Source organism: Ovis aries, chromosome 21 (genome assembly GCF_016772045.2).
Source record: "Ovis aries strain OAR_USU_Benz2616 breed Rambouillet chromosome 21, ARS-UI_Ramb_v3.0, whole genome shotgun sequence".
Classification (NCBI taxonomy): Eukaryota; Metazoa; Chordata; class Mammalia; order Artiodactyla; family Bovidae; genus Ovis; species Ovis aries.
The window spans coordinates 29363626-29387332 of record NC_056074.1 but is presented as its reverse complement, the minus strand read 5'-3'; the positions used below and the strand labels follow the sequence as shown (position 1 = coordinate 29387332).

The following is a 23707-nucleotide window of genomic DNA, read 5'->3' as shown; positions in this document are numbered from 1 at the left end:
CCTTTAATCTTTCTCAGCATCAGGGTCTTTTCCAGTGAGTCAGCTCTTCGCATCAAGGGCCAAAATATCGGAGCTTCAGATTCAGTATCAGTCTTTCCAGTGTAATTGCTTAGATTCTACCCCAAAAGTAAAAGCTATGAAGAAGAACATTTCACTGTGAATATCTTGCCTGTAATTATCCTTGAGTCTACCTTTATCTGATTCTGTTAGCCAAACCCTCATTTTGCCACAGGGTTCTGAGTGATGCAAATCCCAATTTTTTATTTGGTTGTTTATTGAATGCCTACTACACACATGGCGCTGGAGTATGTTGAAGAACAACCATGGTTATTTTCTGAATTTCAGGATTCAATAGAGGATGAGGAATGCCATTTGAGGACAAGGCTGTAGGCACTTTTATTGCCAGACAGCTGATTGAATGTCACCTTTAGTTTTGCAGAGGATGTTCCCATACTAGAAAGAGCAGAGCCTTAGTTTCCGGAAAGTTTCAGAGACTTAAGACGGGCATTGTGCTCGTAAAATTCCTAGACACAGAAGAGCGGGCAGGTTTTAACATACTCCCTTGAGGTTTACGAGAGATGCCCCCTTCTGCCTCTGTTGACAGCACCATCCCAGCAGAGTAATGGAGAGATATTTGTTTCCAGGAGGAGGAAACATAAAATGGTCTACAAGGCACTATTAGCCCCTGATTATCGCAGCTCAGCAGACGAAAACCATCTTATATTCTCTGTTCCTTTTGGGATATGTTAGTGAATGACGTTTGTAATATAATAACAGGAGTCTATGTTTAGTATTCTAAGAAAGATTGGTTGAGCTGTGTCAGTTCATACAGAACCTGAGAGTGTTACGGTTAATTAGAAGGTGAGACTTGTTCAGAGAAATAGGAGATGGATATGAGTCATTTTCAAGCCTGTGTTCAAGTAAGAGTTGGGGGACTCATTAGCAGTGAAGTTGGGGAGAAGCAAGACTGACACGTTCATTAATCTGTGACTTGATGCTTCATGAACTTAGTGAAAGGGTCGGTGAATTGACTTTAAGATGCAGAAGCCAATAACCCATGGATCAGAACATGGTCTTTATGGGGCGGTTCTGGCTCTTGAAATAAGACGGAATATTTATTCCCATCAGTTGGAATACTCAGTCAAGAAAATCAGGTTCGTAAAGAATTGGGAGTGACAGAAAGAGTCCATCTTCAATCCTCACCAGATTCTTTTCTGCTTATGGTGACCACGGTTTCTCTGGGGGACTGAGGCTTGTTCAGCTATCTAAATCTGCTTGCAGTTGAGTTCTTGGAGAATTAGACGTGATAGCTTTTGTTATACTGGCAGATCAAGGAAGAGAACGTTTTAAATGGTTTGAAAACTACAAATGGACTTCTCATGAGAATTAGAAAGAAAATAATGGGAGACAATACACTCATCAATGGGCTATCTCCATTAGTTCAGAGAAGAATATGGTCCTGCTCGCAGTTAATACAGAAATCTAACCTCAGAATTGCATATGGACACATCATCACAGGTGATGTCCCTTTTTTCCTTTGTCTCAGAGATATCTTTGCTGTCTTGGGTATACTCAGGCACTGAGACATAACTCCTGCATATGTTAACCGTATTCACATACAGGTCTTTTCTTCATTTAGTCGGCAAGCATATCGCACATCTGTTAATACAACGTGTCAGCTAAAAAGACACAGTTCCTTACCCTCTAGCAACTTATGACGCAGGATCAGAAACTTACGATGCAGGAAGTACTCTGAACTTTGTTAGGTACATTCATTGTGAAAGTGAATCCCAAACCTGAAGATTGAGAACGTCCATCTAATTGACAAGATTTAGAGAATGCTCCCTAGAAGAGGTAACACTCAGTCTGAGTCTTTAAAAAACAGATTTATATTCAGAAAGAAGACAATCAAACTCTCTCTATTGTAAATGAAAGATGCTGCTTCGATGACATGGGTGAGAGTGTTGTCTCTAGTTTGGCATGTGTGTGCATGCTCATTTTCTCAGTCATGTCCAACTCTTTGCAACCCCATGGACTGTACCCCTCCAGTCTCCTCTGTCTATGGGGTTTCCCAGGCAACAATACTGCAGTGGGTTGCCATTTCCTTCTCCAGAGGATCTTCCCGACCCAGGGATCGAACCCACGTCTCCTGGGTCTCTTGCCCTTCAGGAGAATTCTTTGCCGACTGAGCCACCTGGGAAACCCTTAGTTTGGCAAAGGTGCTGTTCTTTAGGGAAAGTATCTTTTGAATGACTAATCCTATTGGAAGCCAAATTCTTTTTCTCTTGCTTCCAGGGTATGCTTGGAATATAAATTCATAGGAACTCTAAATTGTTGATATTAAGAGAAACATTTATCGCAAATCTATTTAAATTTTGCACAACTTGCAAAAGAAAAAAAAAAGGAAAAACCTGCACCATCTATATTTTCTGTGACAGCTTTCTTATGCTTCTGTATTTACCATGTGTAGTCTTCTTACCCTGGGTATGTTATAGCCATAATTCTTGATCTAGAATACTAACACAAAGACCAGAGAGCAAGGTCAAATTTAAATCACAGTGGGTTTGTTGGTAGCATTGTAATTTTGGCTTTTAAAAAGTATATTAAAAAACAGAAACATCACTTTGCTGACAGAGGTCCATATAGTCAAAGCTATGATTTTTCCAGTAATCATGTATGGATGTGAGAGTTGTACCATAAAGAAGGCTGAGGCCGAAGAACTGATGCTTTCAAATTGTGGTACTGGAAAGATTCTTGAGACTCCCTTGGACTGCAAGGAGATCAAACCAGTCAATCCTAAAGGCTATCAACCCTGAATACTTTATTGGAAGGACTAGTGCTGAAGCTGAAGCTCCAATACTTTGTCCATCTGATGTGAAGAGCTGACTCATCGGAAAAGACCCTGATGCTGGGAAAGACTGAGGTCAGGAGGAGAATGAGACAGCAGAGGATGAGACAGTTAGATAGCTTCACTGACTCAATGGAGATGAATTTGAGCAACCTCTGGGGGATAGTGATGAACAGGGTAGCCTGGTGTGCTGCGGTCCATGGGGTCGCAAAGACAACAGCAACAACAAAATAATAGTCCAAATGAAAACTCATAAGTGACATCACAGTTATCACCTAGCAGCGGAGCAGAGCAGGGGACAGAGTTGCGGGGAACTGGTCTCAGCCTCCACTGAGCCTGGTCTCCCTGGGGTTCCCTGCCCTTCTGCTGCCTTGGCCTGAAACACCCCTCTGAGTCCCTTGCCCCCCTTCCTTCTGTGTGTCACTCAGCCTGCGCCTGGAGAGACGCAAATGGAAGCAAGTGTCAGCCTGTAGATCCCAACCTGTGTCCAGGACTTGTGGAGGGCGGGACTCCAGAGGCCATCACATGCTTTAGGAAGAAGCAAGGGCTCCCAGGGTCCCAAAACATTTTATTGGACGCAAGATGCCCACATAAACCAAACTGCTGCATTTTCCCCCCCTCTGCATGGTGTGCCCGTTTTCATCCTGAAAGCCCAGGGCAGTGAGGATAGACAGGCGAGGTGGCTGGTCGGCTGGTGGTGGGCTAGGGCGGTGGGGTGGTGAGCAACGGGGCTGCAGTGGACCTCTAGGCTGGGGTGGACCAAAGCTGGGAGCCCACTGCCTCCCGAGCACAAAGTCGCTGCAGATACTTTTGCTTGGCTGCTTGAGCACTGCGGCTCCAATTCAAGGAAGTGAGCTCAGCTCTTCTCTGCCCTATGTTACCAAGAATTCAAACCATTTCTGCATTCAGACAAGCCCATGGATGCCTCTAGGCTGGGGAATAAAGCTGAATTTACACAGTTGTTTTGTGTTTAGGCAGAAACGTTTATAACGCCAAGACAAAAACGTTGGTTCAGCCGATATCCAAATAGCTGTCATGTAGGAGGGAATTCTCCTTGGCCAACGTGTCTTTTTTTTTTTTTTTTTTTTACCCAAACAGTCCTTGTGCTTTTTCTGAAAGGATTTACGTCTACAGCAGCTGGTCTCTGTCACCATCTACAAGTGGAAACAGGGAGGGTTCTTTTTTTCTTTCTCCAAAAAATAATGAAGCGGTCATCCATTTCTGTCCCAGAGTTATTTCCTGAGATGAGAGCCCTCCAGAGCTCTGGCAACTCCCTCTTTCCAGCTTCCTCTGTGGGCAAAGGGCTTCTACCCAAGGGAGTGTCAGTCACAGAGAGTGAAGCTTCATGAATTCAGCCCAGCTCAGGCTGGACCCTGTGTGGGGCCAGAGCGTTACTCACTCTCTCTCTCCATCGGAAAGAGAAAACACATTTCCATTAAACCTTTTTCCCAGCTACGTGGAAGGTTGGTAGGAGGAAGAGTGTTGCTTTTGATGCCTTTGAGCTAGGCTTCAGAATAAGGCGGCTGATCCCAAAAGCATTTCTTTTACAAATGTCTAAGTCTAGCAAGAATTCAGAAGGGCAAAGACTTGGGCCTGCTTTGGAGTCTAGGGACCATCCATAAGGCCAAGTACGCTGTGCAGTCTTCCACGGCTTCCTATACCCCAGGCTTTGGCAGAACCGTTTTCGGTATTGTAGGTAAACTCCTCGTCATCTTGTATTTCAGTTCTCCGTGAGTCTGTCTTCTCCACTGCCTGCAGATGGAGATCCATCCTTCTCAGCTTTACCCCGAAATGGATGGAACGTAAGGTCCACGAGGGAGAGGTCTTTGTTTACCTGTGTGTCTTGAGCACACAGGAGGAACAAAGTCGCTATTTACTGAATGATTAACAAGTTCCTGGCAGAGGAAGCCTTGATGTGCCTGTTGAATAAATAATTGAGGTCTGTGATGACTCAGGGGACCCCGGGGGCTTTCTGCAGGAAATCGAGGGCTAGATGGCTTACACAAAGCAGCGCTCTCCACGTCTGGACATTCTCCTAAGGTTTAGGTTGCCCTGTGGGGCCCTGGAGGGATGGGGCAACTTTTCCCTAAGGAATCAGATCTTGGTTAAGCCATTATCAGTAAGACACAATCTGTGTTGTCAACTTTTAAATCTCGTCTATGAGTAGATATAAAACTTTGAAGTGAGGGTGATTGATGACTTATTAGGAATTTGATTTTGAGGCAAAAAGCAGGAGCACTCTGTACACTATATGGGTCATGTCCACGCTGACCAGGCCCTCTTCCCTAGTGCAGAATCTGATATTTGGTAGCTGCTCACTGTTTTTAGACGGAGAAGGCAATGGCACCCCACTCCAGCACTCTTGCCTGGAAAATCCCATGGATGGAGGAGCCTGGTAGGCTGTAGTCCATGGGGTCACTAAGAATCGGACATGACTGAGTGACTTCACTTTCCCTTTTCACTTTCATGAACTGGAGAAGGAAATGGCAGCCCACTCCAGTGTTCTTGCCTGGAGAATCCCAGGGATGGAGGAGCCTGGTGGGCTGCTCCATGGGGTCGCACAGAGTCGGACACGACTGAAGCGACTTAGCAGGAGCAGCAGCAGCAGCAGCCAGAAGCAAACACTGAATAGGGGACCACAGCTCCAGCACCAGGTGGGAACAGTGTCCTTGGACTAGAGTACTTCAATCTTTTCCAACTCTTCAGCTCTACCACCTGGGAGATCCTCCTGGGAGCCATTTTTTTTTTTTTTGCAATCAAGTCCCTGAAAAAACTAGAAAACAACATCTTGATGAACATAATTGTTGTTTGGTTGCTACGTCGTGTCTGACTCTACGCGATCCCATGGATTGCAGCCCACTATGCTCCTCTGTCCATGGGGTTTCCCGGGCAAGAATACTGGAGTGGGTTGCCATTGCCTTCTCCAGGGGTCGAACCCATGCCTCCTGCACCGGCAGGCGCATTCTTTACCACTGAGCCACCAGGGAAGCTTGATGAACATGGTTACCCTTAGCTATTTTACATTTTTAAAATTAATATTATTTAGATTGCATCCTACTTTTTGGGAGAAAAGATGTCATTTAAAGGTGATGTTTTAGTTAAACACAATAAGCACAGTTTTGGGATAAGTTATGTCTTCAGAAGATTTTTAACTTTTTTCTCAACTGTGTGAAAGTAGTTGCTGTGTGATGGTAGGCCTTGGTCAGTACAATTTTGTAATGGAGAACTTTATCAATGTTATTTAAATACACTTCATATGAAAGAAGATGTATATGCTCATTGGTTGTCAAGCTGTATGGTGAACAGAGTTGCAAATTGAGCATAAGACCTACATTATTCTTGATATTTCTTGAAAGGAGGTCAGTGGCTTTAATTGTCCTCAAGAATAAAGGGAAAGGACGGACAGATATAAAGTGGAATGGAGCTGAGTTGAAACTCAAATGTCACTCCCTAACAATAGGAATTTGGCCTCTGAATGACATACCAGGGAATTTAATCTTCTAAATCATTCAAGAAAGACGTTTTTAAAAATGTGTAATATTGAACTCATGAAAGCGTATGGACTAGTGTACTTTAGAGAGTGTTTGGATCCACAGAAACGCTTGCTATATAAATGATTTTCCTGATGACTGACAGCTAGCTGTAAAATCCCTTTAGCCAGAACACTCCTCAAGTGTGATGGTCATTCAGACTTTGAATGGAGATAATGGCTCTCAACAAGAGTTATTTAATAATAGCCCTTCTTCTTTGTGAGGATGGGTAACATGCATTCCCCTTTGGGGCTTCTCTCTGTTTATCTGGCTCAGGGTCCTGGTTGTCATGCCTTCTCAGTAAAGGTTTTCCACCCCTCCTCTCTCTTACCCTTTCTCTGTTTGGTCTCTCACCAGTTGATGAATGCCACACTGCACGTGGAGGGCCAGGCCGGGGTCGGCCGTGGAGGGAGTGAGATACAGGAATGGGAATGTGACTTTAAAAGACCTATTCCTGCCCAGAAGCCCTCTAAAGGGTCTTTCTGTGGTCTCTGAGCGCTAGCTGTCTGCGGCAGACATCACCATTCAGGCTCTCTTGCAGTCGGGAGTCGGCCTTGCTCCCTGTTGGTCGCTTTGGATTTCTGTGATTATCTTTTGAAATATTTCTTTGTTTGTTTGGCTTCATTTCATTGTTTGGCTGCAGCTGTCGGGCTCAGTTAGCTGTGGTGCCTTGGCTTAGCTGCCCCGAAACATATGGGATCTTCGTTTCCCGACCAGGGATCGAACCAGCTTCCCCTACTTTGGAAGGCAGATTCTTAGCCACTGGACCACCAGGGAAACCCCCTCTTTGTTTTTCTACATTTTCATTCCTTTCTCCGTAACACAAACAAGTGACCTCGATGCTTCTAAGGAGATCTGATCCGAGGCCTTTGGTTTCTCATCCATGCATGTTCTTTGCCCAGGAGCTCAGTGAGTGCTTTTTCCCACGCAGGTGCTGACGGCGTGATGAGCTACTTTGTGGATTCTGCAGTGAGTGGCCCTGCCACCTATTCAGCGGCTCGACCTGCAGTGCTGGTAAGGAGGACTCCTCCCCAGCCCTTCCCAGGCCCCACCCTCCCCTCCCTGGCTCTCCTGCTCTCTGATCTCTCTCAGAAGCAGCCAGAACCCAACTCCAAGCTGGAATCAGCTTTACATCTTTCGGAGGGACTACATTGCCAGATTATCTGTCTTTTCATCACCATATAAAGTGAAACATCCAAGACTGATGGATTTGCTAAGGAAGATTTTTTAGCATGCTTGTGTTGCAGAGAATACGACTCAAACTTGAATAATGGTTAAAGCCAGGTGATTTTTCACAGCTCAGTTCATTTGCTGAAGATTTTTGGCACATTGATGTACCTTAGACCTATTCTTAGCATAATTTAGCTTGTTTTGGTCCTCATACATAAAAGCTAAAATATACAAGTTTTTCTAATCATAGAATTTGAAACTGGAAATAAAGTGTGACAAGTTGATAAGGAAAGTTCCTGAGTCCTAGAAAAAGAGGGGTAAGAGGAATTTTAAAATTCCTTTTTAAATAAAGTTTTTTTTTGCTCTTAGGGAAGAAGGCTTTTACCCAAGTTACATGCTGATCTGTAGAAATATTTAGCTAAATTCCTTATAAATTTGATGTGTGAGAGATCCCAAAATGCCGTCATTCATCAATCCCACTGTTAAGTGAACTTTTAATAGCAGCTGATGAATCATTAATTGTTGATTCTAAATTCTGTGTGTATTTTTACAGGGGTGGCCATCATTTATTACTTACTCTGTAAATGGACAGATAAGTTTAGCGTTAATCCTTCCAAATACATTTGTTGGTCTAAATAGACACCAGTTGACCAGAGTGCTTTTCTGCCTCCGCTGCAGAGTTTTTAACCTTGGTTTTAACTGAAAACCCTTCAGTTTTCCATGACTTTTCACTATAATTGTCAAAAGACTTGATGTGTTTTAATCTGTAATATTAGGAAAATAATTACTTAAAAAGCTATTCCACATTCAAGGAACGATGGATACATCTTTCTTCCCTGACTGTTCTGTGACACATATTTCTTCTTTTTTAAGTGGCTTCTGTTTCTATATAAGCACCATTCATTATATTTTAAAAATTAGAATCAGAGAAATGTTTAGAGTACAGTTTACATCAGAAATATATTTAAAACACACACACAAGTTCAGACCAAAAATCACTCCATTCTGCTTAGTAAAAATTGCCAAGGGACTTGTTAAGGTCCATATGGCTGGAGACTTGGCCAGGGAAAAGACTACTTCTGCTTCTCACAAAGAAGTTATCATCTAAGGTCAGCACAAATGACACTAAATCTTTCTTAAAAATGATAGTGTGAAGATTTGTTAAATAAGGATACTGTGATTCCAGGGCACACTGTGTCATTGACTTGGAAAAGTGGATTTAAAAGCAGCTTATGTTAATTCTCTTTGCCAATATTGTAATCCAATGAAATAAGATTAATAACTTGTTCAGCAATGCCATGCAAATTTGTGTTTATTATATTTTAGGCACTGAAATAAATTGCAGTACAAGTACATAAGTTGCAGGTATAACATTAAGTTATCCTAGACAGGGCATCTGGAAATTGTATGAGATTGAAAAAAGCTAAAAAACAACTCTAAGTGTGATTTTCAACTAAAGACCCCACCCTCAACTGAATACACTTGGTATTTTTAATGCATTTTGAATTGTTTCCACTGGTTTCAAAACAAAGAACTCATTTATCCCCACCCCCAATAGCCATATCTGAAAAACATTATCAACCCTTGGGATCCTTTACAATCAGAGTTGCTTGGGTAAAAGTAGAAAGTTACGTAAGCGAATTGCTATGTTATTGTTACAGTACTAGCGCTCACAACTTCTTTCTGGGGCTCAGTTTCTCCACCACTGGAGCTAGGTGGGCAAATTTCTCAGAATCACTGAGCAACCAGGAAGTCCTCTGCCTTCTTTGTCTATTTCTTCTTTATTTAAAAAATTAGATAAATAAAGTTGATGGATCCAAGCTCAAGTTCAGTGTACTAGTTCTGACAGATAATCTTCAACTTCAGGCTGGGCTATGACAGTGAAAGAATTTGTAAATCACCTATAGAATATAAGCTCCAAGCATTAGCAGGAAAACCAGCAAACTTCATACTTTCAGTCTCAATCTGAGATCTCCTGGAGGAGTGAGCCCAGCTTCATGAACTTTCCCAGACGAGAACGTGAATGTCCCAGGCACCTGAATCTTCTCAGTTCTGTTGGAGTCTTGTCTGGGGCTCAATCAGTTGTACTTAATCCAATCAACCAAGTCCTCCTGCCTGGCGCCCCGATCTCTGCATTAGTTAGCCTGGCCCACCAGGAAGAGAAGCTATCCCGGAATGGGAAGTTTGAGGGGTAAAAGGAAAACCAGTGGATTTTTTAAATCTAGGGGTGATTTTGTTGGTGATATTTTTGATGGTCAGAATTTGGGGAGTGGGGATGCTGCTGGCATCCAGAGGAGAGAGGTCTGGGTTGCAGCTAAGCATTCTACACTACACAGTACAATTCCCCATGACAAAGAATTGTCTAGCCTCAACTGTCAGTAGCGCCAAGGTTGAGAAGGTGTGCTCTAGAATGGACACAAGATTGGGTTTGAAGGAGGGGTAGTACTGTGTGTTGGTGTTTAGTTGCTAAGTTGTGTCTGACCAGGGACTGTAGCTTCCAGGCTCCTCTGTCCTTGGGATTCTCCAAGCAAGAATACTGGAGTGGATTGCCATTTCTTCTCCAGGGTATCTTTTTGACCCAGGGATTGAACCCGCATCTCCTGCATTGTCAGGAAGATTCTTTACCACTGAACCACCTGGGAAGCCTGGTACTGAGTGTAACTCCTTGGGTTTGAAAGGGAAATCTTAGGAAAAAAAAAAAAGTGAGACTATATTCAGCAGAAACGAGGGTTTCTGCTAAACAGACTGCTTTAGTTGTCCAAGAAACAATCTTCTAAACCAAGACATAAATATTTTCTAGACCCTTAAAGACCACTCAGTTTCAGAGTCCTTGACTGAGAATTGGAGTTGGCATTAGTATGATTTGATTATTTGCTGTACCAGGAGAAGGCTTAAAATGATCACAGCAACAGTTGCAAAATTCATCCCATCCCTCGGGTAAGGGCCATTGTATGCAGAACACACATTATCTGCCTTGGGGCCCCTTTGTGCAAAGCAGGACACAGTTCTCCCCTTTGGAAGGTCAGCCTCCTGGAAGACCTTCATGAAAGAAGTGATGTCACAGCAGGGGAAGCAGGGAAACAACACTTCTGGAAGTTGTCTGGCCATTGTGTGGGAGGGGGTGACGTTTGCAGGTACTTATATGGGCTGTGTGTCAGGGACCCTTTCATCCAGTGGGAGGAAGCACTCCTTCCTGTTATGCTGGTTGGAGAGCTTGCTGCCTTGCTCTTGGAAGTCCCTCGCACCCCTGGTCCTCTCCTGCGTCATCCTCCCCTTCACATTGCTGAGCTTTCAGGGCAGCAGGCCGGGCAGGAATGGGCGGGGCGGGCTGCCCCTGGTTTGGACCAAGCATGTCCCTGTCCTTGGTTCCCTCACCAGCATGTGGAGGAGGTCCCTGGGTCACTCGAGCTTAGGAAGCACCTTGAACTGTTCAGAGGGAAGGAACAGACAACTGCCCACACACCTACTCTCGGAGCTCAGGCCTTTGGGAATGCAGTAAGTATCTCAACATATGAATGAGTTCCGTTCTGAGAGCGCGTTTATAAGTCCAATTTATGTGTATGTCCAACAAAGTTAGCCCAGGTACCCAACTAAGACAATCCACGCTGTGGTACTGTGTTGTAATAGGTTTATAATACTTCTCATACAGTTAATACATAAAACACAAACACAAAAAAGAAAACCTTTTTAATCTTACAGTGCAGTACCGTGGGAAGTACAGCAGTACCATACAACAGCTGACATGCGAGGGCTGGCATCAAGTGAACAGGCAGAAGAGTCACTACCTGGAGGATGGAGGGGAGCGGGGAGACGGCAGTAGGAGACAGGGTCGGGGGGAGCAAGCTGTAATGTCACTCACGCCTGATGATGGAATGCACATTTGTGTCTTTGAAAGTTCACAACTTGAAGGTTCCTATGTCGGGGACTTACTCTATAGTAATATGCCAGGCAAGGGTGACTGTTCAGAGCGTCAGACTACATGGAAGGCCCTGAGCCTTATGGCTTGGACCAGACAGCTGTGGAACATAGCCTGGCCACACATTGGGTTGACCAAAAAGTTCCTTCGGGTTTTTCCATAACAGCTTATGAACAAACCCGAAGGAACTTTTTTGCCAATCCAATAACATGGAAAGCACTTAGGCTTTGGAGTCAGAAAGACCTGAGTTAAATTCTGGTCTGTTTATTACTCCTCAGCCACGTGACCTTGGGCACATGACCTCCTCCGAACCTCAGTATTCTCATCTGTAAAACAGGCACAGGGTATGCTTACCATGTCAAGTCGCTGTGACACCAGCCAGAAATATGAGCTCAGTTAATTCCCTTTCCCTGTGTTTACCATCTCTTCTCTGTTTTTCTCTGGACTTTTCGATTGTGTGAGATGAACACAGGGAGGTGGAGGTGATTCCACCAATTTTGTCCTTATGAGGGTGCGGCCAGAACAAGATGGGGCTTTGGGTTGAGTGGAGCCATTCTTATTTCTCTTATTGAGAAACCTCCCTGCTTCCTCTCTACCCTGGACCAGAAATAGCTCCCCTGCCCCCAGATCAAAGTTCTCTTGTAATGGGCTGGTGGTTTACAGCCCCATTGTGTAAACAGACTTGGTTCTCTTATCTCAAGTAATTGCAGTTTAATTGGGCTTCCTTGGGAAGCAATTCTCTTCTTAGCCTTTGCTGTTGGCACTCTTCACCTCCACCCCACATGCCTTAGAATGTGTTCACAGGGACCTCTGTGTTGTCCCTGAAGTTCTGGGAAGCTGGGAAGGGCTGATTCTTATTTCTGTGAAGCTTAGCATACACACCTTTCCCTTCTTTCTGGGGATCCTGGAGAGCAATGGATAAGGAATCCCTGATTAGAGAATCGCCGCCGCTGCTGCTGCTAAGTCGCTTCAGTCGTGTCCGACTCTGTGCAACCCCATGGACAGCAGCCCACCAGGCTCCTCTGCCCACGGGATTCTCCAGGCAAGAATACTGGAGTGGGTTGCCGTTTCCTTCTCTTGGATTAGAGAAATGAGAAGACAGAAAAAGAAACTTAGAATGTAAATGGAAATCAGAAAAGCATTTTTTTTTCCTATCGTTGCTTGGGGTGGTGTTGGCTTTACCTCCGGGGAGGTTGCTGGAACATGATGTTTAAGAAATAATCTATAACCATAACTCTTAGTGATAATCAGAAGAAGTGAAGGAAAAAAGATTTTTCCAGCATCTTAGAAAGCGGTGATTTTCTAAGATATGGGGTTCAGTCAGCATAAGCTAGAGAATTTCAGAGCCAGACCATAACCTTCAGACTGTCTCCCAGCATCAGGAAATTCAGGTCCTAAGAGAGTAAATGAAGTTGCCCAAGTTTACAGGCTGGTAAAGGATGGAGTGTGGTCTGGATCTTCCGGCTCCTGGCTTGGGACACTCCTTATCATTAAGAGCATCTTGATCATATTTTTTAAAGATTTTTTTTTATGTGAAGCATTTTAAAAGTCTTTATTGAATTTGTTACAATATTGCTTCTGCTTTATGTTTTGGGTTTTTGGCCATGAGGCATGTGGGATCTTAGCTTCCTGACCGCGGATCAAACTTGCACCCCTGTATTGAAAGGTGAAGTCTTAACCACTGGACCACCAGGGAAGTCCCCACCTTTTAAAAAATAAAATAAAATTTAATTTATTTTTGGCCTTGCTACACAGCACTCGGGATCTTAGTTCCCCGACCAGAAATTGAGCTTAGACTCCCCGCAGTAGAAGTAGAACCTTAACCACTGGGCCACCAGGGAATTCCTGGGAAGTCCCTGTCTTGACCATTTTTAAGAAATGTGGGGATGAATAAGAATTTATGCCAACTCATGCATCCGTATGATTGAAGATTGAAAGCGGGAGGAGAAGGGGACGACAGAGGATGAGATGGTTGGATGGCATCACCAACTTGATGGACATGAGTTTGAGTAAGCTCTGGGAGTTGGTGATGGACAGGGAGGCCTGGTATGCTGCAGTCCATGGGGTCGGACGCTACTGAGTGAGAACTGAACTGATGTATCTGTATGCTTTATTCATGGTGAATTTACCCTCCTTGGTTTAGGGGGAAAAAAAAGACAGAACTCAATTTTGTAGACCTCTGAGCAAATTGAAATTCCTGTCCAGGTTTTTCTCCATGGGAGGTTCGCCCCCTCTCTGAGGAGGCTCTGAGTCAGGCCCACCCTTCACCTCTAAGCTCTGGGCTGGATGCCTGAGGCTGGCACCCCATGGAGTCACTGGGAGTGTCAAGGCTTCCCGTTAATGAGTAGAAGTTGATGGATAACAGGATTTTACCCGCTACCTCTCAGCAAGAGAATGTCTTTTGAGTGGAGGGGACTGTGGTCTCAGACTGGTGTGAGGAGCTTCACCCTTGGTCACTGTCCCCCTCCCCGACTTGATCTGCAGCCCCAGGGCGGGGGGCATTTCAAGATGGCTTTAGCTGTGGTCCAGGTGGCCCGTTTGGAGGCTGCGCACAGCTTCTCATGGAGAACGGAATCTGACAGTCCCATCTCTGCTCTTTCTGTGCTTCAGATTTGTTTCTCTCTCAGGAATCTGCAGTGGTCCGACCTGCCCTTTTGCCAAGACCCAAGCCCATCGCTCTTATTGTTTTCAAAACAATTTCCTGGCCTTGAATCTAAAATTAAATTGCCCTTTGAGAGTTTCCTATTTTGTCTGTTCCTGCCTCTCCTGTGGCTACACCACCCTGGCCCTCTCCCCTCTGGTGGGAGAGCCGAAGGTGGGGGGCGTTTCTGTGTTGCCTCCTTCCCTTCTCCAGGGAGCAGGTCCCACGTGTCCTACTGAAGCAGAGGCCCATGTTCTTCTGAGGGCCAGATACAGTTTGCCCCAAACCGCTCCCCAGGGTGGCTGAAAGCACTTCTCTGTGAGTAAAAAGAGGTGCTGGGTGGTCTGATATCCTCTGAAGATGAGGAGTCTCAGATGCAATGAGATATCTGTGGAGTTGGTCAGGCTGGCTTCAGGGGGCATCTGCCTGGAACAAAGTGAAAGGGTTTAGGATGAGAAATTCCCCGCTTATTGCACAAATTTGCACCTAGTATGTGAGAGCCCCTGGACAGCTCAGCAGCTAGGTACTTCCCAACCTCATTTTTCTCTACTGAAAAAACAGGGGATGTAGGGGCAAAATGGTGTGTGAGCATATTCCAGGGAAGAATGAAGACGGACGACTTGAAGGTGGTCATGCATTTGAAGGGGACGTGGCCTGGCATGAATCTAAATGATGACGAATTCTGGTGCTCTAGGTTTTCCCACCCTGGCGTCGTTATTTATCAAATGAAGGTTGTCCGTCACAAGGTCAGGAGAAAGAATGTGGACGGATCAGCAAAAATGAGACTTGTATTTGCAAAGGAACTTGGCGATCATTGGGGCCAGTGTCCTCAGGAAACAGAGGCCTAAGAAGGTTAAGAAACAGGCTGGAGACTAACCAGCTCCTTAGGGGCAGTCTTTGTTCAGTCACTAAGCCGTGTCCAACTCTTTGCAACCCCATGGGTGCAGCACTCCAGGCTTCCTGTCCTTCACCATCTCCCAGAGTTTGCTCAAACTCATGGTGATGCCATCCAACCATCTCATCCTCTGTTGTCTGCATCTCCTCCTGCCTTCAATCTTTCCCAGCATCAGTGTCTTTTCCACTGAGTCAACTCTTCACATCAGGTGGCCAAGGTACTGAAGCTTTAGCTTTCGCTTCTGTCCTTCCAAAGAATATTCAGGATTGATTCCCTTTAGGATGGACTGGTTTGATCTCCTTGGCAGTCCAAGGGACTCTCAAGAGTCTTCTCCAGCATCACAGTTTGAAAGCATCAGTTCTTCAGCACTGAGCCTTCTTTATGGTCCAACTTTCATATCCATACACAATTCCTGGAAAAACCATAGCTTTGATTATATCGACCAGAAAGTGAAAATGAAAGTCACTCAGTAGTGTCCAACTCTTTACAACCCCATGGACTATACAGTCCATGGAATTCTCCAGGCCAGAATACTGGAGTGGATAGCCGTTCCCTTCTCCAGGGAACCTTCCCAACTCAGGAATTGAACCCAGGTCTCCTGCATTGCAGGCAGATTCTTTACCAGTTGAGCCACCAGGGAAGCCCAGAGCAGGACTCAAACCCAGGCTTCCTGATTTCCAGTCTCTCATCTTCTTTCTGGAGCATATGAACATCAGTGCCAGGCCTAGAATGATACAGATTTACTCCTGTGGATTGTAGACTCCCTTACCCATCCATTCAGCTTTGCCTCTGGGAATACACTTTTTTTTTTTTTTAAGTTGCAGTATCTAGAAGTATTTATGTGTCTTGTATGCTTATGGTATAGTACTAAGGTTAAACCCCAGGATTGTGTAGTTTGTTAAAGAAAAGATAGATTTACTCTGACAGAATTTTTTGTAACACACACACACACACACACGAGAAAGATCAGGAAGGGTTTGAGGAGCAAACACTTGGACAATTAAGGCTGCTTGGCTCAAGACAGAAACGAACTCCTATAGACACGCAGCCTCCATCTGTTTTTGATTTAGTGTTGAACATCTACTTCCCTTTTCCCTCTTTCCTAACTGTAGGGATCTTTGGGGGCTGAGGGGAGGAAGACTCTGAGCAGAAGCAATGCTGTGAGATTTGGCAGGGCTGGGAGGTGGGTGGAGAGCAGCCATAGGGAGGGAACTAGGTGAGTGGGGAGGAGAGACAGGTCCCTGATAGAAGCGTAGGGGGTGAGGGTGATGGAATACAGTAGATGAAGCCCTGACTTCAGAAGGGGGCGGTGGTCACTATGGTGGTAGCGTCAGGGGTGGTTTATCTTGGAGCAGGAACAAGTGTGTGTCCGTCATCCTAGTAGACTCCAGACTTCAGAACTTCATGCTGTTTCTTTCCAGGATCAGAAAGGTGAAGCACTTAGGTTGCAGGCTCATGTCCTCTGAAGCCTCCACAAGGATTACTGGGGTTGGGGGAGGGTGCTCATCATAGATTGCTACAGAGCGGGGCAGGAGCACATGGCCATTTAAGGCTGCCTGGATACCACCCTCTTCTTAGTGTCTGCTTTCTGAAGCTCTGCCCTTTTCACTGAACACTTTCGTGTTTTTCCTCCTGTGTCTTCAACTGACCCTTCTTTGTTATTTCCGGTTCATTTCTCCTCCCAATGGCCGGCAACTCTATAGACCCATTTTTTTCAAAATTGAACTATAATTGAATTACAGTATGATGCTAATTTCAAGTAAATATAGTGATTTGATATTTTTATACATTACACATGAAGAGGTCACCGCAGTAAGTCTAATAACCATTCCCATATAAAGATATTACAATGTTGTGGCGTGTATTCCCTTGGCTGCACTTTACATTCTCCTGACTTGTTATCTGATAATTGCTCTGAGTCCCCTTCACTTATCTCACCCATCTCTCCCCACCCCTCTGGCGACCACTAGTTTGTTTTCTGCATCCGTGAGTCTCTTTCTGTTTTGTTACTGCTCATTTGTTGTGTGTCATTTCTTTTTTTAGGTCCCACATATAAGTAGAATCACTCAGTATTTGTATTTCTCTGTCTGATTTGTTGCAATCAGCAAATATCCTTTGGGTCCCTTCCTGTTGTTGCAAATGGCAAGATTCCATTCTTTTTCTATGACTGAATAATACTCCAGTGTATGTATATGTGTGTGTGTGTATGATTCTTACCCATTCATCCATCAATGTGCAGTTAAGTTGCTTTCATATCTTGGTTATTATAAACAATGTGGTATTAAACATTGGGATGTACATATCTTTTCAGATGAGTGTTTTTGTTTTCTTTGGATAAGTACACAGAAATAGAACTGCTGGATGGTGTGCCAGAGCCAACTCTGACCCTTTCTCTTTTAACTTCCATTTTCCCTGACTCTACACTTTAACTAGATCCTTGATGTTTATAGATCCACCTCTATCCTTTCCTGTCCTCCGTCATGCAGCCACCAAGGGAACCTCCCCCTAGTCGCTCTGCCGTCTCTCCATCTGAGCACATCCAAGAGTGAAATTTTCTTCCAACCTCTTACCTATTCACCATTTTCCCTATTATAGAAGCAAGCAATCTAAGCATTTTTCTGGATCGTTGCCGCTCACCGCTTTCCTTCGTCTCCTCTGAGTCATAAAATCATGTTGACTCTTTCTTCAAAACGTATCTTATATTTCTTGTTTCCTCTTCACCTCTACACTCATGACCCTAGTTCAACTCTTCATAACTGGACTGGTGGGGGTGGAGATCAGTGATAGAGCATTTGACTGTATAACTGGCTTACCACTCATTTCACATGGGGCCAAAGCCTAAGGGCTGCCCCCAGACTCAGTACTCAAGCTAAACAAATCTGAATGTAATATTTCTTTTTGTTTTTGATGGGTGGGACTGTGTTCCTATCTCACTATTTGTTTGGCCTGAGGTTTCCAGCCGTGGAATCAGCAGGCAGTTGGGTAGAGCCAGGTCTTGGTGTTGATCTGTGGACCTCTGAGATTGCACTCTCTCTGATTAATATTCCCTGAATGTAATATTTCTGACCATCAAAATCAATGCAAAAATTATGATAAGAAATAAAAAATTTAAATACAGTTAGGATCAGTAATACTGATTTTTTTTCCTTTGTACCGAGGCCCCAGTATGGCTCTGCAGGGCACAGCTGCTGCCTTGTCACCCTCCTCACCTGCTCCTGCTCACTCCGTCCTACTTAGCCCTATCAAATGCGTCCTTCTAGAACATCTTGACTCAGCATGCCACTACCTTTAACACCTCCTGCAGCCAGATTCTGGTCTGGTTTTCATGACCCTCAACTCTGTCCCTCCAGCTTTCATTGTTACTAACTGCCCTCCACTGCAGGTGTTATCTTGCCAAGAGCATGCTTTCCCCTCACTCTTCTCACTACCACGTCTTTCTCTGTCACCATTCTGAGTCTTTCTTATTCTTCCTTACATAGGTGTAGGTGTTCCTTGGGACTTTTAGGAATGTCATCTTTTGTTCTCTAGACCCTTCACCAAATATTCTAGGCTGAGTCTTACTTGACTTTTCAGTTACTACCTTAATCTGCTTCCTCCAGGAAGTCTTACCTGCTGCCACTCTCCCCGCCCATACACATAGGTGCCTCACTCTGTCACTTCCCCTCACTGTAATTTCCTGTTTACTGATGTGTGCACTTCAGAGGGTAAAGTTCATGTCTTGCTCATACTTCATTCTTAGCATCTAACATAATACTTAGCATAGACCGGTTGTGTGATACAGATTTGTTTCATGACCGTCCATTGTCATAATCCATTTTGTACTTTGTCATGGGACAGCGGCCTCCCTTCCTGAGCCATCCAGGCCACAGAAGATTCACGGCGCACAGCCTGAGATCAAGTAGGTCTCAGCTAGAACTCTCTCTTAAAAAAAAAAAAAAAAAAAGTCTGTTTATTTATTTATTTGGGTGTGCTGGGTCTTAGTTCCGACACATTGGATTTTCTTTTCTTTTTTTTTTTTGGATCTTCGATTTTTGTTGCAGCATCGAATCCGGATCCCAGGCAGAGGGGGCACAGAGTCTTAGCACTGGACCATCAGGGAATTCTATCTCCATTATTTCACTAGCTGTGTGGCCTTTGAATGTTTACTTGCTCTCTGAAAAACCTCAGTTTTTTCCTCCCATGAAATGGAGATAAAAACGTGAATCTCGCACAGCTTTGAAGATTAAATGTGACCCTCTCTTCACCATGTTTAGCTCACCGATCAGCATGGAGCAGTGTGGGACCTACATTAGTTCCTTTCAGTAGTCACTTGTGGGATGAATGACTGAGGACCCATCACATGGGTTCTCTAAACTATGACAGGGTCGGGAGGGTGGCTGGCATCTCCTGAACTCACCTCCATTCACCAGGAGCCAGGAGGAAGGTGTGGACTTGAACTTGTTTCGGGTGGTGACCTTTTTCAAGCATGGAAGTGGGGCTTTGCTGCCCAGATTTCTGACCTGTTGATAACCTGCTTCTTTCTCCTCAACTGAGAAGGTTTCATAATGAATTGGAACTGGCTCTGTGGTTCTCTTGAGTAAAAATGTCATTCTCATACTCTATGAAATAGGTATTAAGTCAGTTTGTGAAATATCGAACAAAAAGGCAGGTGTCTAGGTAACACGGGTCATGATGCTCCCAGGAGTCTCTGTGAGCAAAGATGTTTGTGGTTCATGGTAGGTTTGATGCATTATCTCCTTCTCGTTCTTAAAAATAGGGTCCCCTGGCACCGCTGAGGACAGTTAAGGAGGAAATATATCTTAAAAATAGACTTTCCTGTATCAAGTAATAAATGAACCCTCCCTGACAACAAGGAACCTGGTGTGGGGGCAGGAGGCACTCCACTAAAAATAAAGCCAATCACGAAACTCAAGGAGCTGCTGTACGTTGTTGTTTGTCAAGGCTGCAGGCTGACTCACCATATATCCACGTGGTGATGGCCCAGGTCTAGAACCCAATATTGTCTTGCTTACCCATAACTCGCCACCTACCCCTGCCCTCCATCTTCCCTCTATAGGGCACTCATCGTTTTCCTTCAGTGCCTCTTTGCAAATCATGCCTCACCTTCTGGGGTCTTTCCTTAGCAGAGAAAACCTTAACTTTGACACTTGAGTCCAAGTTCTCCTCTTGTTCCCACCACTTTAGCAGGGCCTGGACCAAACCACCCACAGCCTCTCTACAAAGATCCTGCTGGAACCACCCATTGCCTTCTTACAAGGACTTTCTGGTTTAGGCAAACCATGCACACACTGCTCCTAAAGAGGACAGGGCCAGGTCACTTAGAGTCCTCCCTTATACCACTTAGTGACACAATTTCCCCACCTAGACCCTGTTTCCAAAACTCTGATACTTGAAACTGAATTTTGAGAAAGACTCTAGAGAAATATGAAAAAATGGGGATGGATTTCGAGAACACACAGCTCATTTAGAAAATGTGAAGTTGATTCTCTTGTAAAGAATTGTTGAAGACCTGCTTATCCTTGGAGTTCAAAAGAAAACCTTACTGTAGTTGCTGCAAGAGCTTGCAGTGTTAAAATACGATGTCAGCAAAATGGTTTTTGCTGACTGGAAGCTCAGTTGAGTGTTCTTGCTGATGATTTTCCTCAGTCTTGGTCCCAAACTCCATTGCTCTGTTTATATTCATGTGGCTCTCACAAGAGCTGCCTGGTAACAGAAGCCAAGGACATGAGCCTTTGATATACAGTAACTTGGAGCTTCTCAGGTGGTGCTAGAGGTAAAGAACCTGCCTACAAATCCAGTATTCTAGCCTGGAGAATCCCCATGGACAGAGGAGCCTGGTGGGCTATAGTCCACAGGGTCACAAAGAGTCGGACACGACTGAAGCGACTTAGCACCCACACATATAGCAAGTCGGTGTGAACCCATTCAGTCCCAGGGTCTTATTCCATTCTCAGCACCTTTAACCCACTTGGAAGAAGAACAGCTCTGGAGTAAACTTTATCCAGTATTGTTTTCTTACACGTATTATTTCATTCACTCCTCCTATCTTATGAGGAAGGTATTATTTTTCCCATCTTTTAGTTGAGTAAGCTGAGGTTTAGATAAAAGAACAGGCCTAGGTCCCTGTTAGTAAGTGATGGAGCCAGGATTTGAATCCATGTATCTGTGGCTTCAAAGAACGGGCCCATAAGCACTGCAAACCATGGTCTCCCACATACTGTATTTGTCCTTCTTAGAGAGTACTGGGTAGAGAGTATATTTTATGGATTTTACAAAAACTAATAAGAGAATTGAACAAGTGCCCAAATGGGAAAAATGAAAATTCTAATCCAGCTATCAATATGATTAAAACTTAGGCACGGAACTTCCCTGGTGGTCTAGTGGTTAAGGATCTGCCTTCCAGTGCGGGGGATGCAGGTTCAAGTCCCTGGTCGGGGAAATGAGATCCCACATGAGTCCATGTGCTGCAGCCAGAGAAGCCTGTGCACAGCAATGGAAAATCCCACGTGCCTCAACCAAGACCTGACACAGCCAAATAAACAAATATTTTAAAAAGAAAGAAAGAAAACTTATGCACATTGATTAACTGAAAAAGAGCAATTTTATTAGGTAAATACATTTTTTGTTTTTCTTTGGCTTTTGTTACCTGTTGGCTATGGGATACTGCAATGTCTTATAAGAATATCTTTCATGGCGTTTTTATAGACTAAGGTAACATTAAAAAAAATAAAAGACAAAAGCCAGGATTATATAAAGATGACCAAGGTTCTGCCTTGTAATTACCATGCATCTTTATTGAAAATTTAAAAAATTCTTCAAATGGTTAAGGAAACGCATGAAAATAAATGTATACATAGTCCAAGTCATGAAGAAAGCAATGGCACCCCACTCCAGTACTCTTGCCTGGAAAATCCCATGGGCGGAGGAGCCTGGAAGGGTGCAGTCCATGGGGTCGCGAAGAGTCGGACACAACTGAGTGACTTCACTTTCAGTTTTCACTTTCATGCATTGGAGAAGGAAATGGCACCTCACTCCAGTGTTCTTGCCGGGAGAATCCCAGGGACGGGGGAGCCTGGTGGGCTGCCATCTATGGGGTCACACAGAGTCGGACACGACTGACGTGACTTAGCAGCAGCAGCAGCAGCAGTCCAAGTCAGAAACCTTTCCCATTCCTGTCTTTTTTTTTTTCGGATGGGGAAGGGTAGTGATCAATATTTGGTTCTACATAGTGTATTGCACAGGGAACTCTTCTCAATGCTCTGTGGTGACCTGAATGAAAAGGAAATCCAGAAGGGAAGGGAATATATGTATTCATAGGCCGGATTCATTTTGGTGCACAGTAGAAGCTAATACAACATTGTAAAGCAACTATACTCCAGTAAAAGTTAGTTTAAAAAATAGTCTTTTGTTATCCATGAATAATTCTTATTTATGGGTGACAGTTACTGTTCCATTAGGGAATCTTAATATATTTCCTTTTGTTTCCTGGCCACAGAGGCAGGGACCTCTCAACTCTTACGAAGATCCCCGAATGGCCTGTGGTTTCCAGTCGGCCTATCATCCACCAAGAGCTTGTTACCCGTTCTGGGAAGAGACAGCTACTCAGGAAGTGCCCACCGGCCTTGAACACTATGGCTCAGGTAGGAATATAAATGGAGGCTGAGACTGAGGATGGAGTGGAGGGCCCGAGGCAACTGGATGTGGGATGCATCCTGCATCAGTTGCCATCACAGCGGCCCTGGCTTATGTGGGTACTGGATGTTCTTGTTCTATGGGAAGTCCCAGAACTTTTCAGTCATTTTGAGTGACTTTATTCTCCAGTGACAGAAAGACTAAACTCTAGGAAAGGGCCCACGCGAGGTTTCTTTACTTACATCTTCATTTTGTCTATAGTTCTCTCCACTGTGCCTGTCTGGAGTTTTAACCCCTAAAACCTGGCTGTTAACAAAGGACCTAGAAGGTTTTTAATTATGAAGTGTGAACCAGATGGACAGAGGGTGTGTGGACTAGTCCGCCTTTGTTGTTTTAGTTTTTATTGGAGCACGGTTGTTTTCGTGTTGCATTAGTTTCTGTGTGTGTGTGTGTGTGTGTGTGTGTGTGTGTGTGTGCGTGTGTGTGCATGCGTGCTAAGTTGTGTCCAACTCTTTGTGACCTATGGACTGTAGCCCACCAGGCTCCTCTGTCCCTGGGATTCTTCAGGCAAGAATACTCGAGTGGTGACTATGCCCTCCTCCAGGGGATAGTCCCAACCCAGGAATCCGACTACATTGGCAGGTGGATTCTTTACCACGTGGGAAGCCCGATCATACAGCAACGTCAGTCAGCCATATATATCCACCTATCCCCTCCTTTTTGAATTTCCTTCCCATTTAGGTTACCGCAGAGCGCTGTGTAGAAGAATTCCCTGAGTTATAGAGCAGGTTCTCGTTAGTCACTTATTTCATGAAGTGAAGTGAAAGTGGAAGTTCCTCAGTCATGTCCGACTCTTCATGACTCTGTGGAATTCTATACAGTCCATGGCATTCTGCCAGCCAGAACACTGGAGAAGAACACTTCTCCAGCAGATCTTCCCAACCCAGGAATGGAACCAGGATCTCCTGCATCGCAGGCATTCTTCACCACCTGAGCTACCTATTTCATACATACTATCAACAGTGTATATATATATCTATCTGTCCCAGTCACCCAATTTATCCCACCCTCCTTT

At 44.5% G+C, this 23707-nt stretch overlaps 1 protein-coding gene across 6 annotated transcripts in view; it reads left to right on the top strand.

Annotated features, from left to right (window-relative positions):
- Positions 1-23707, top strand: part of ETS1 (ETS proto-oncogene 1, transcription factor) — a 142422-nt gene that overhangs the window by 6914 nt on the left and 111801 nt on the right. For 3 of the 6 annotated variants that reach the window (XM_042238017.1, XM_042238015.1, XM_042238016.1), the window contains exons 2-4: positions 7310-7392; positions 10927-11043; positions 22496-22640. In XM_042238017.1, the coding sequence (XP_042093951.1) occupies positions 7324-7392; positions 10927-11043; positions 22496-22640 (331 nt within the window). In that variant the 5' untranslated portion in view covers positions 7310-7323. The remainder of the gene's footprint in view (positions 1-7309; positions 7393-10926; positions 11044-22495; positions 22641-23707) is intronic. The other 3 variants (XM_012101893.3, XM_012101894.3, XM_060404263.1) reach the window with 2 other exon arrangements.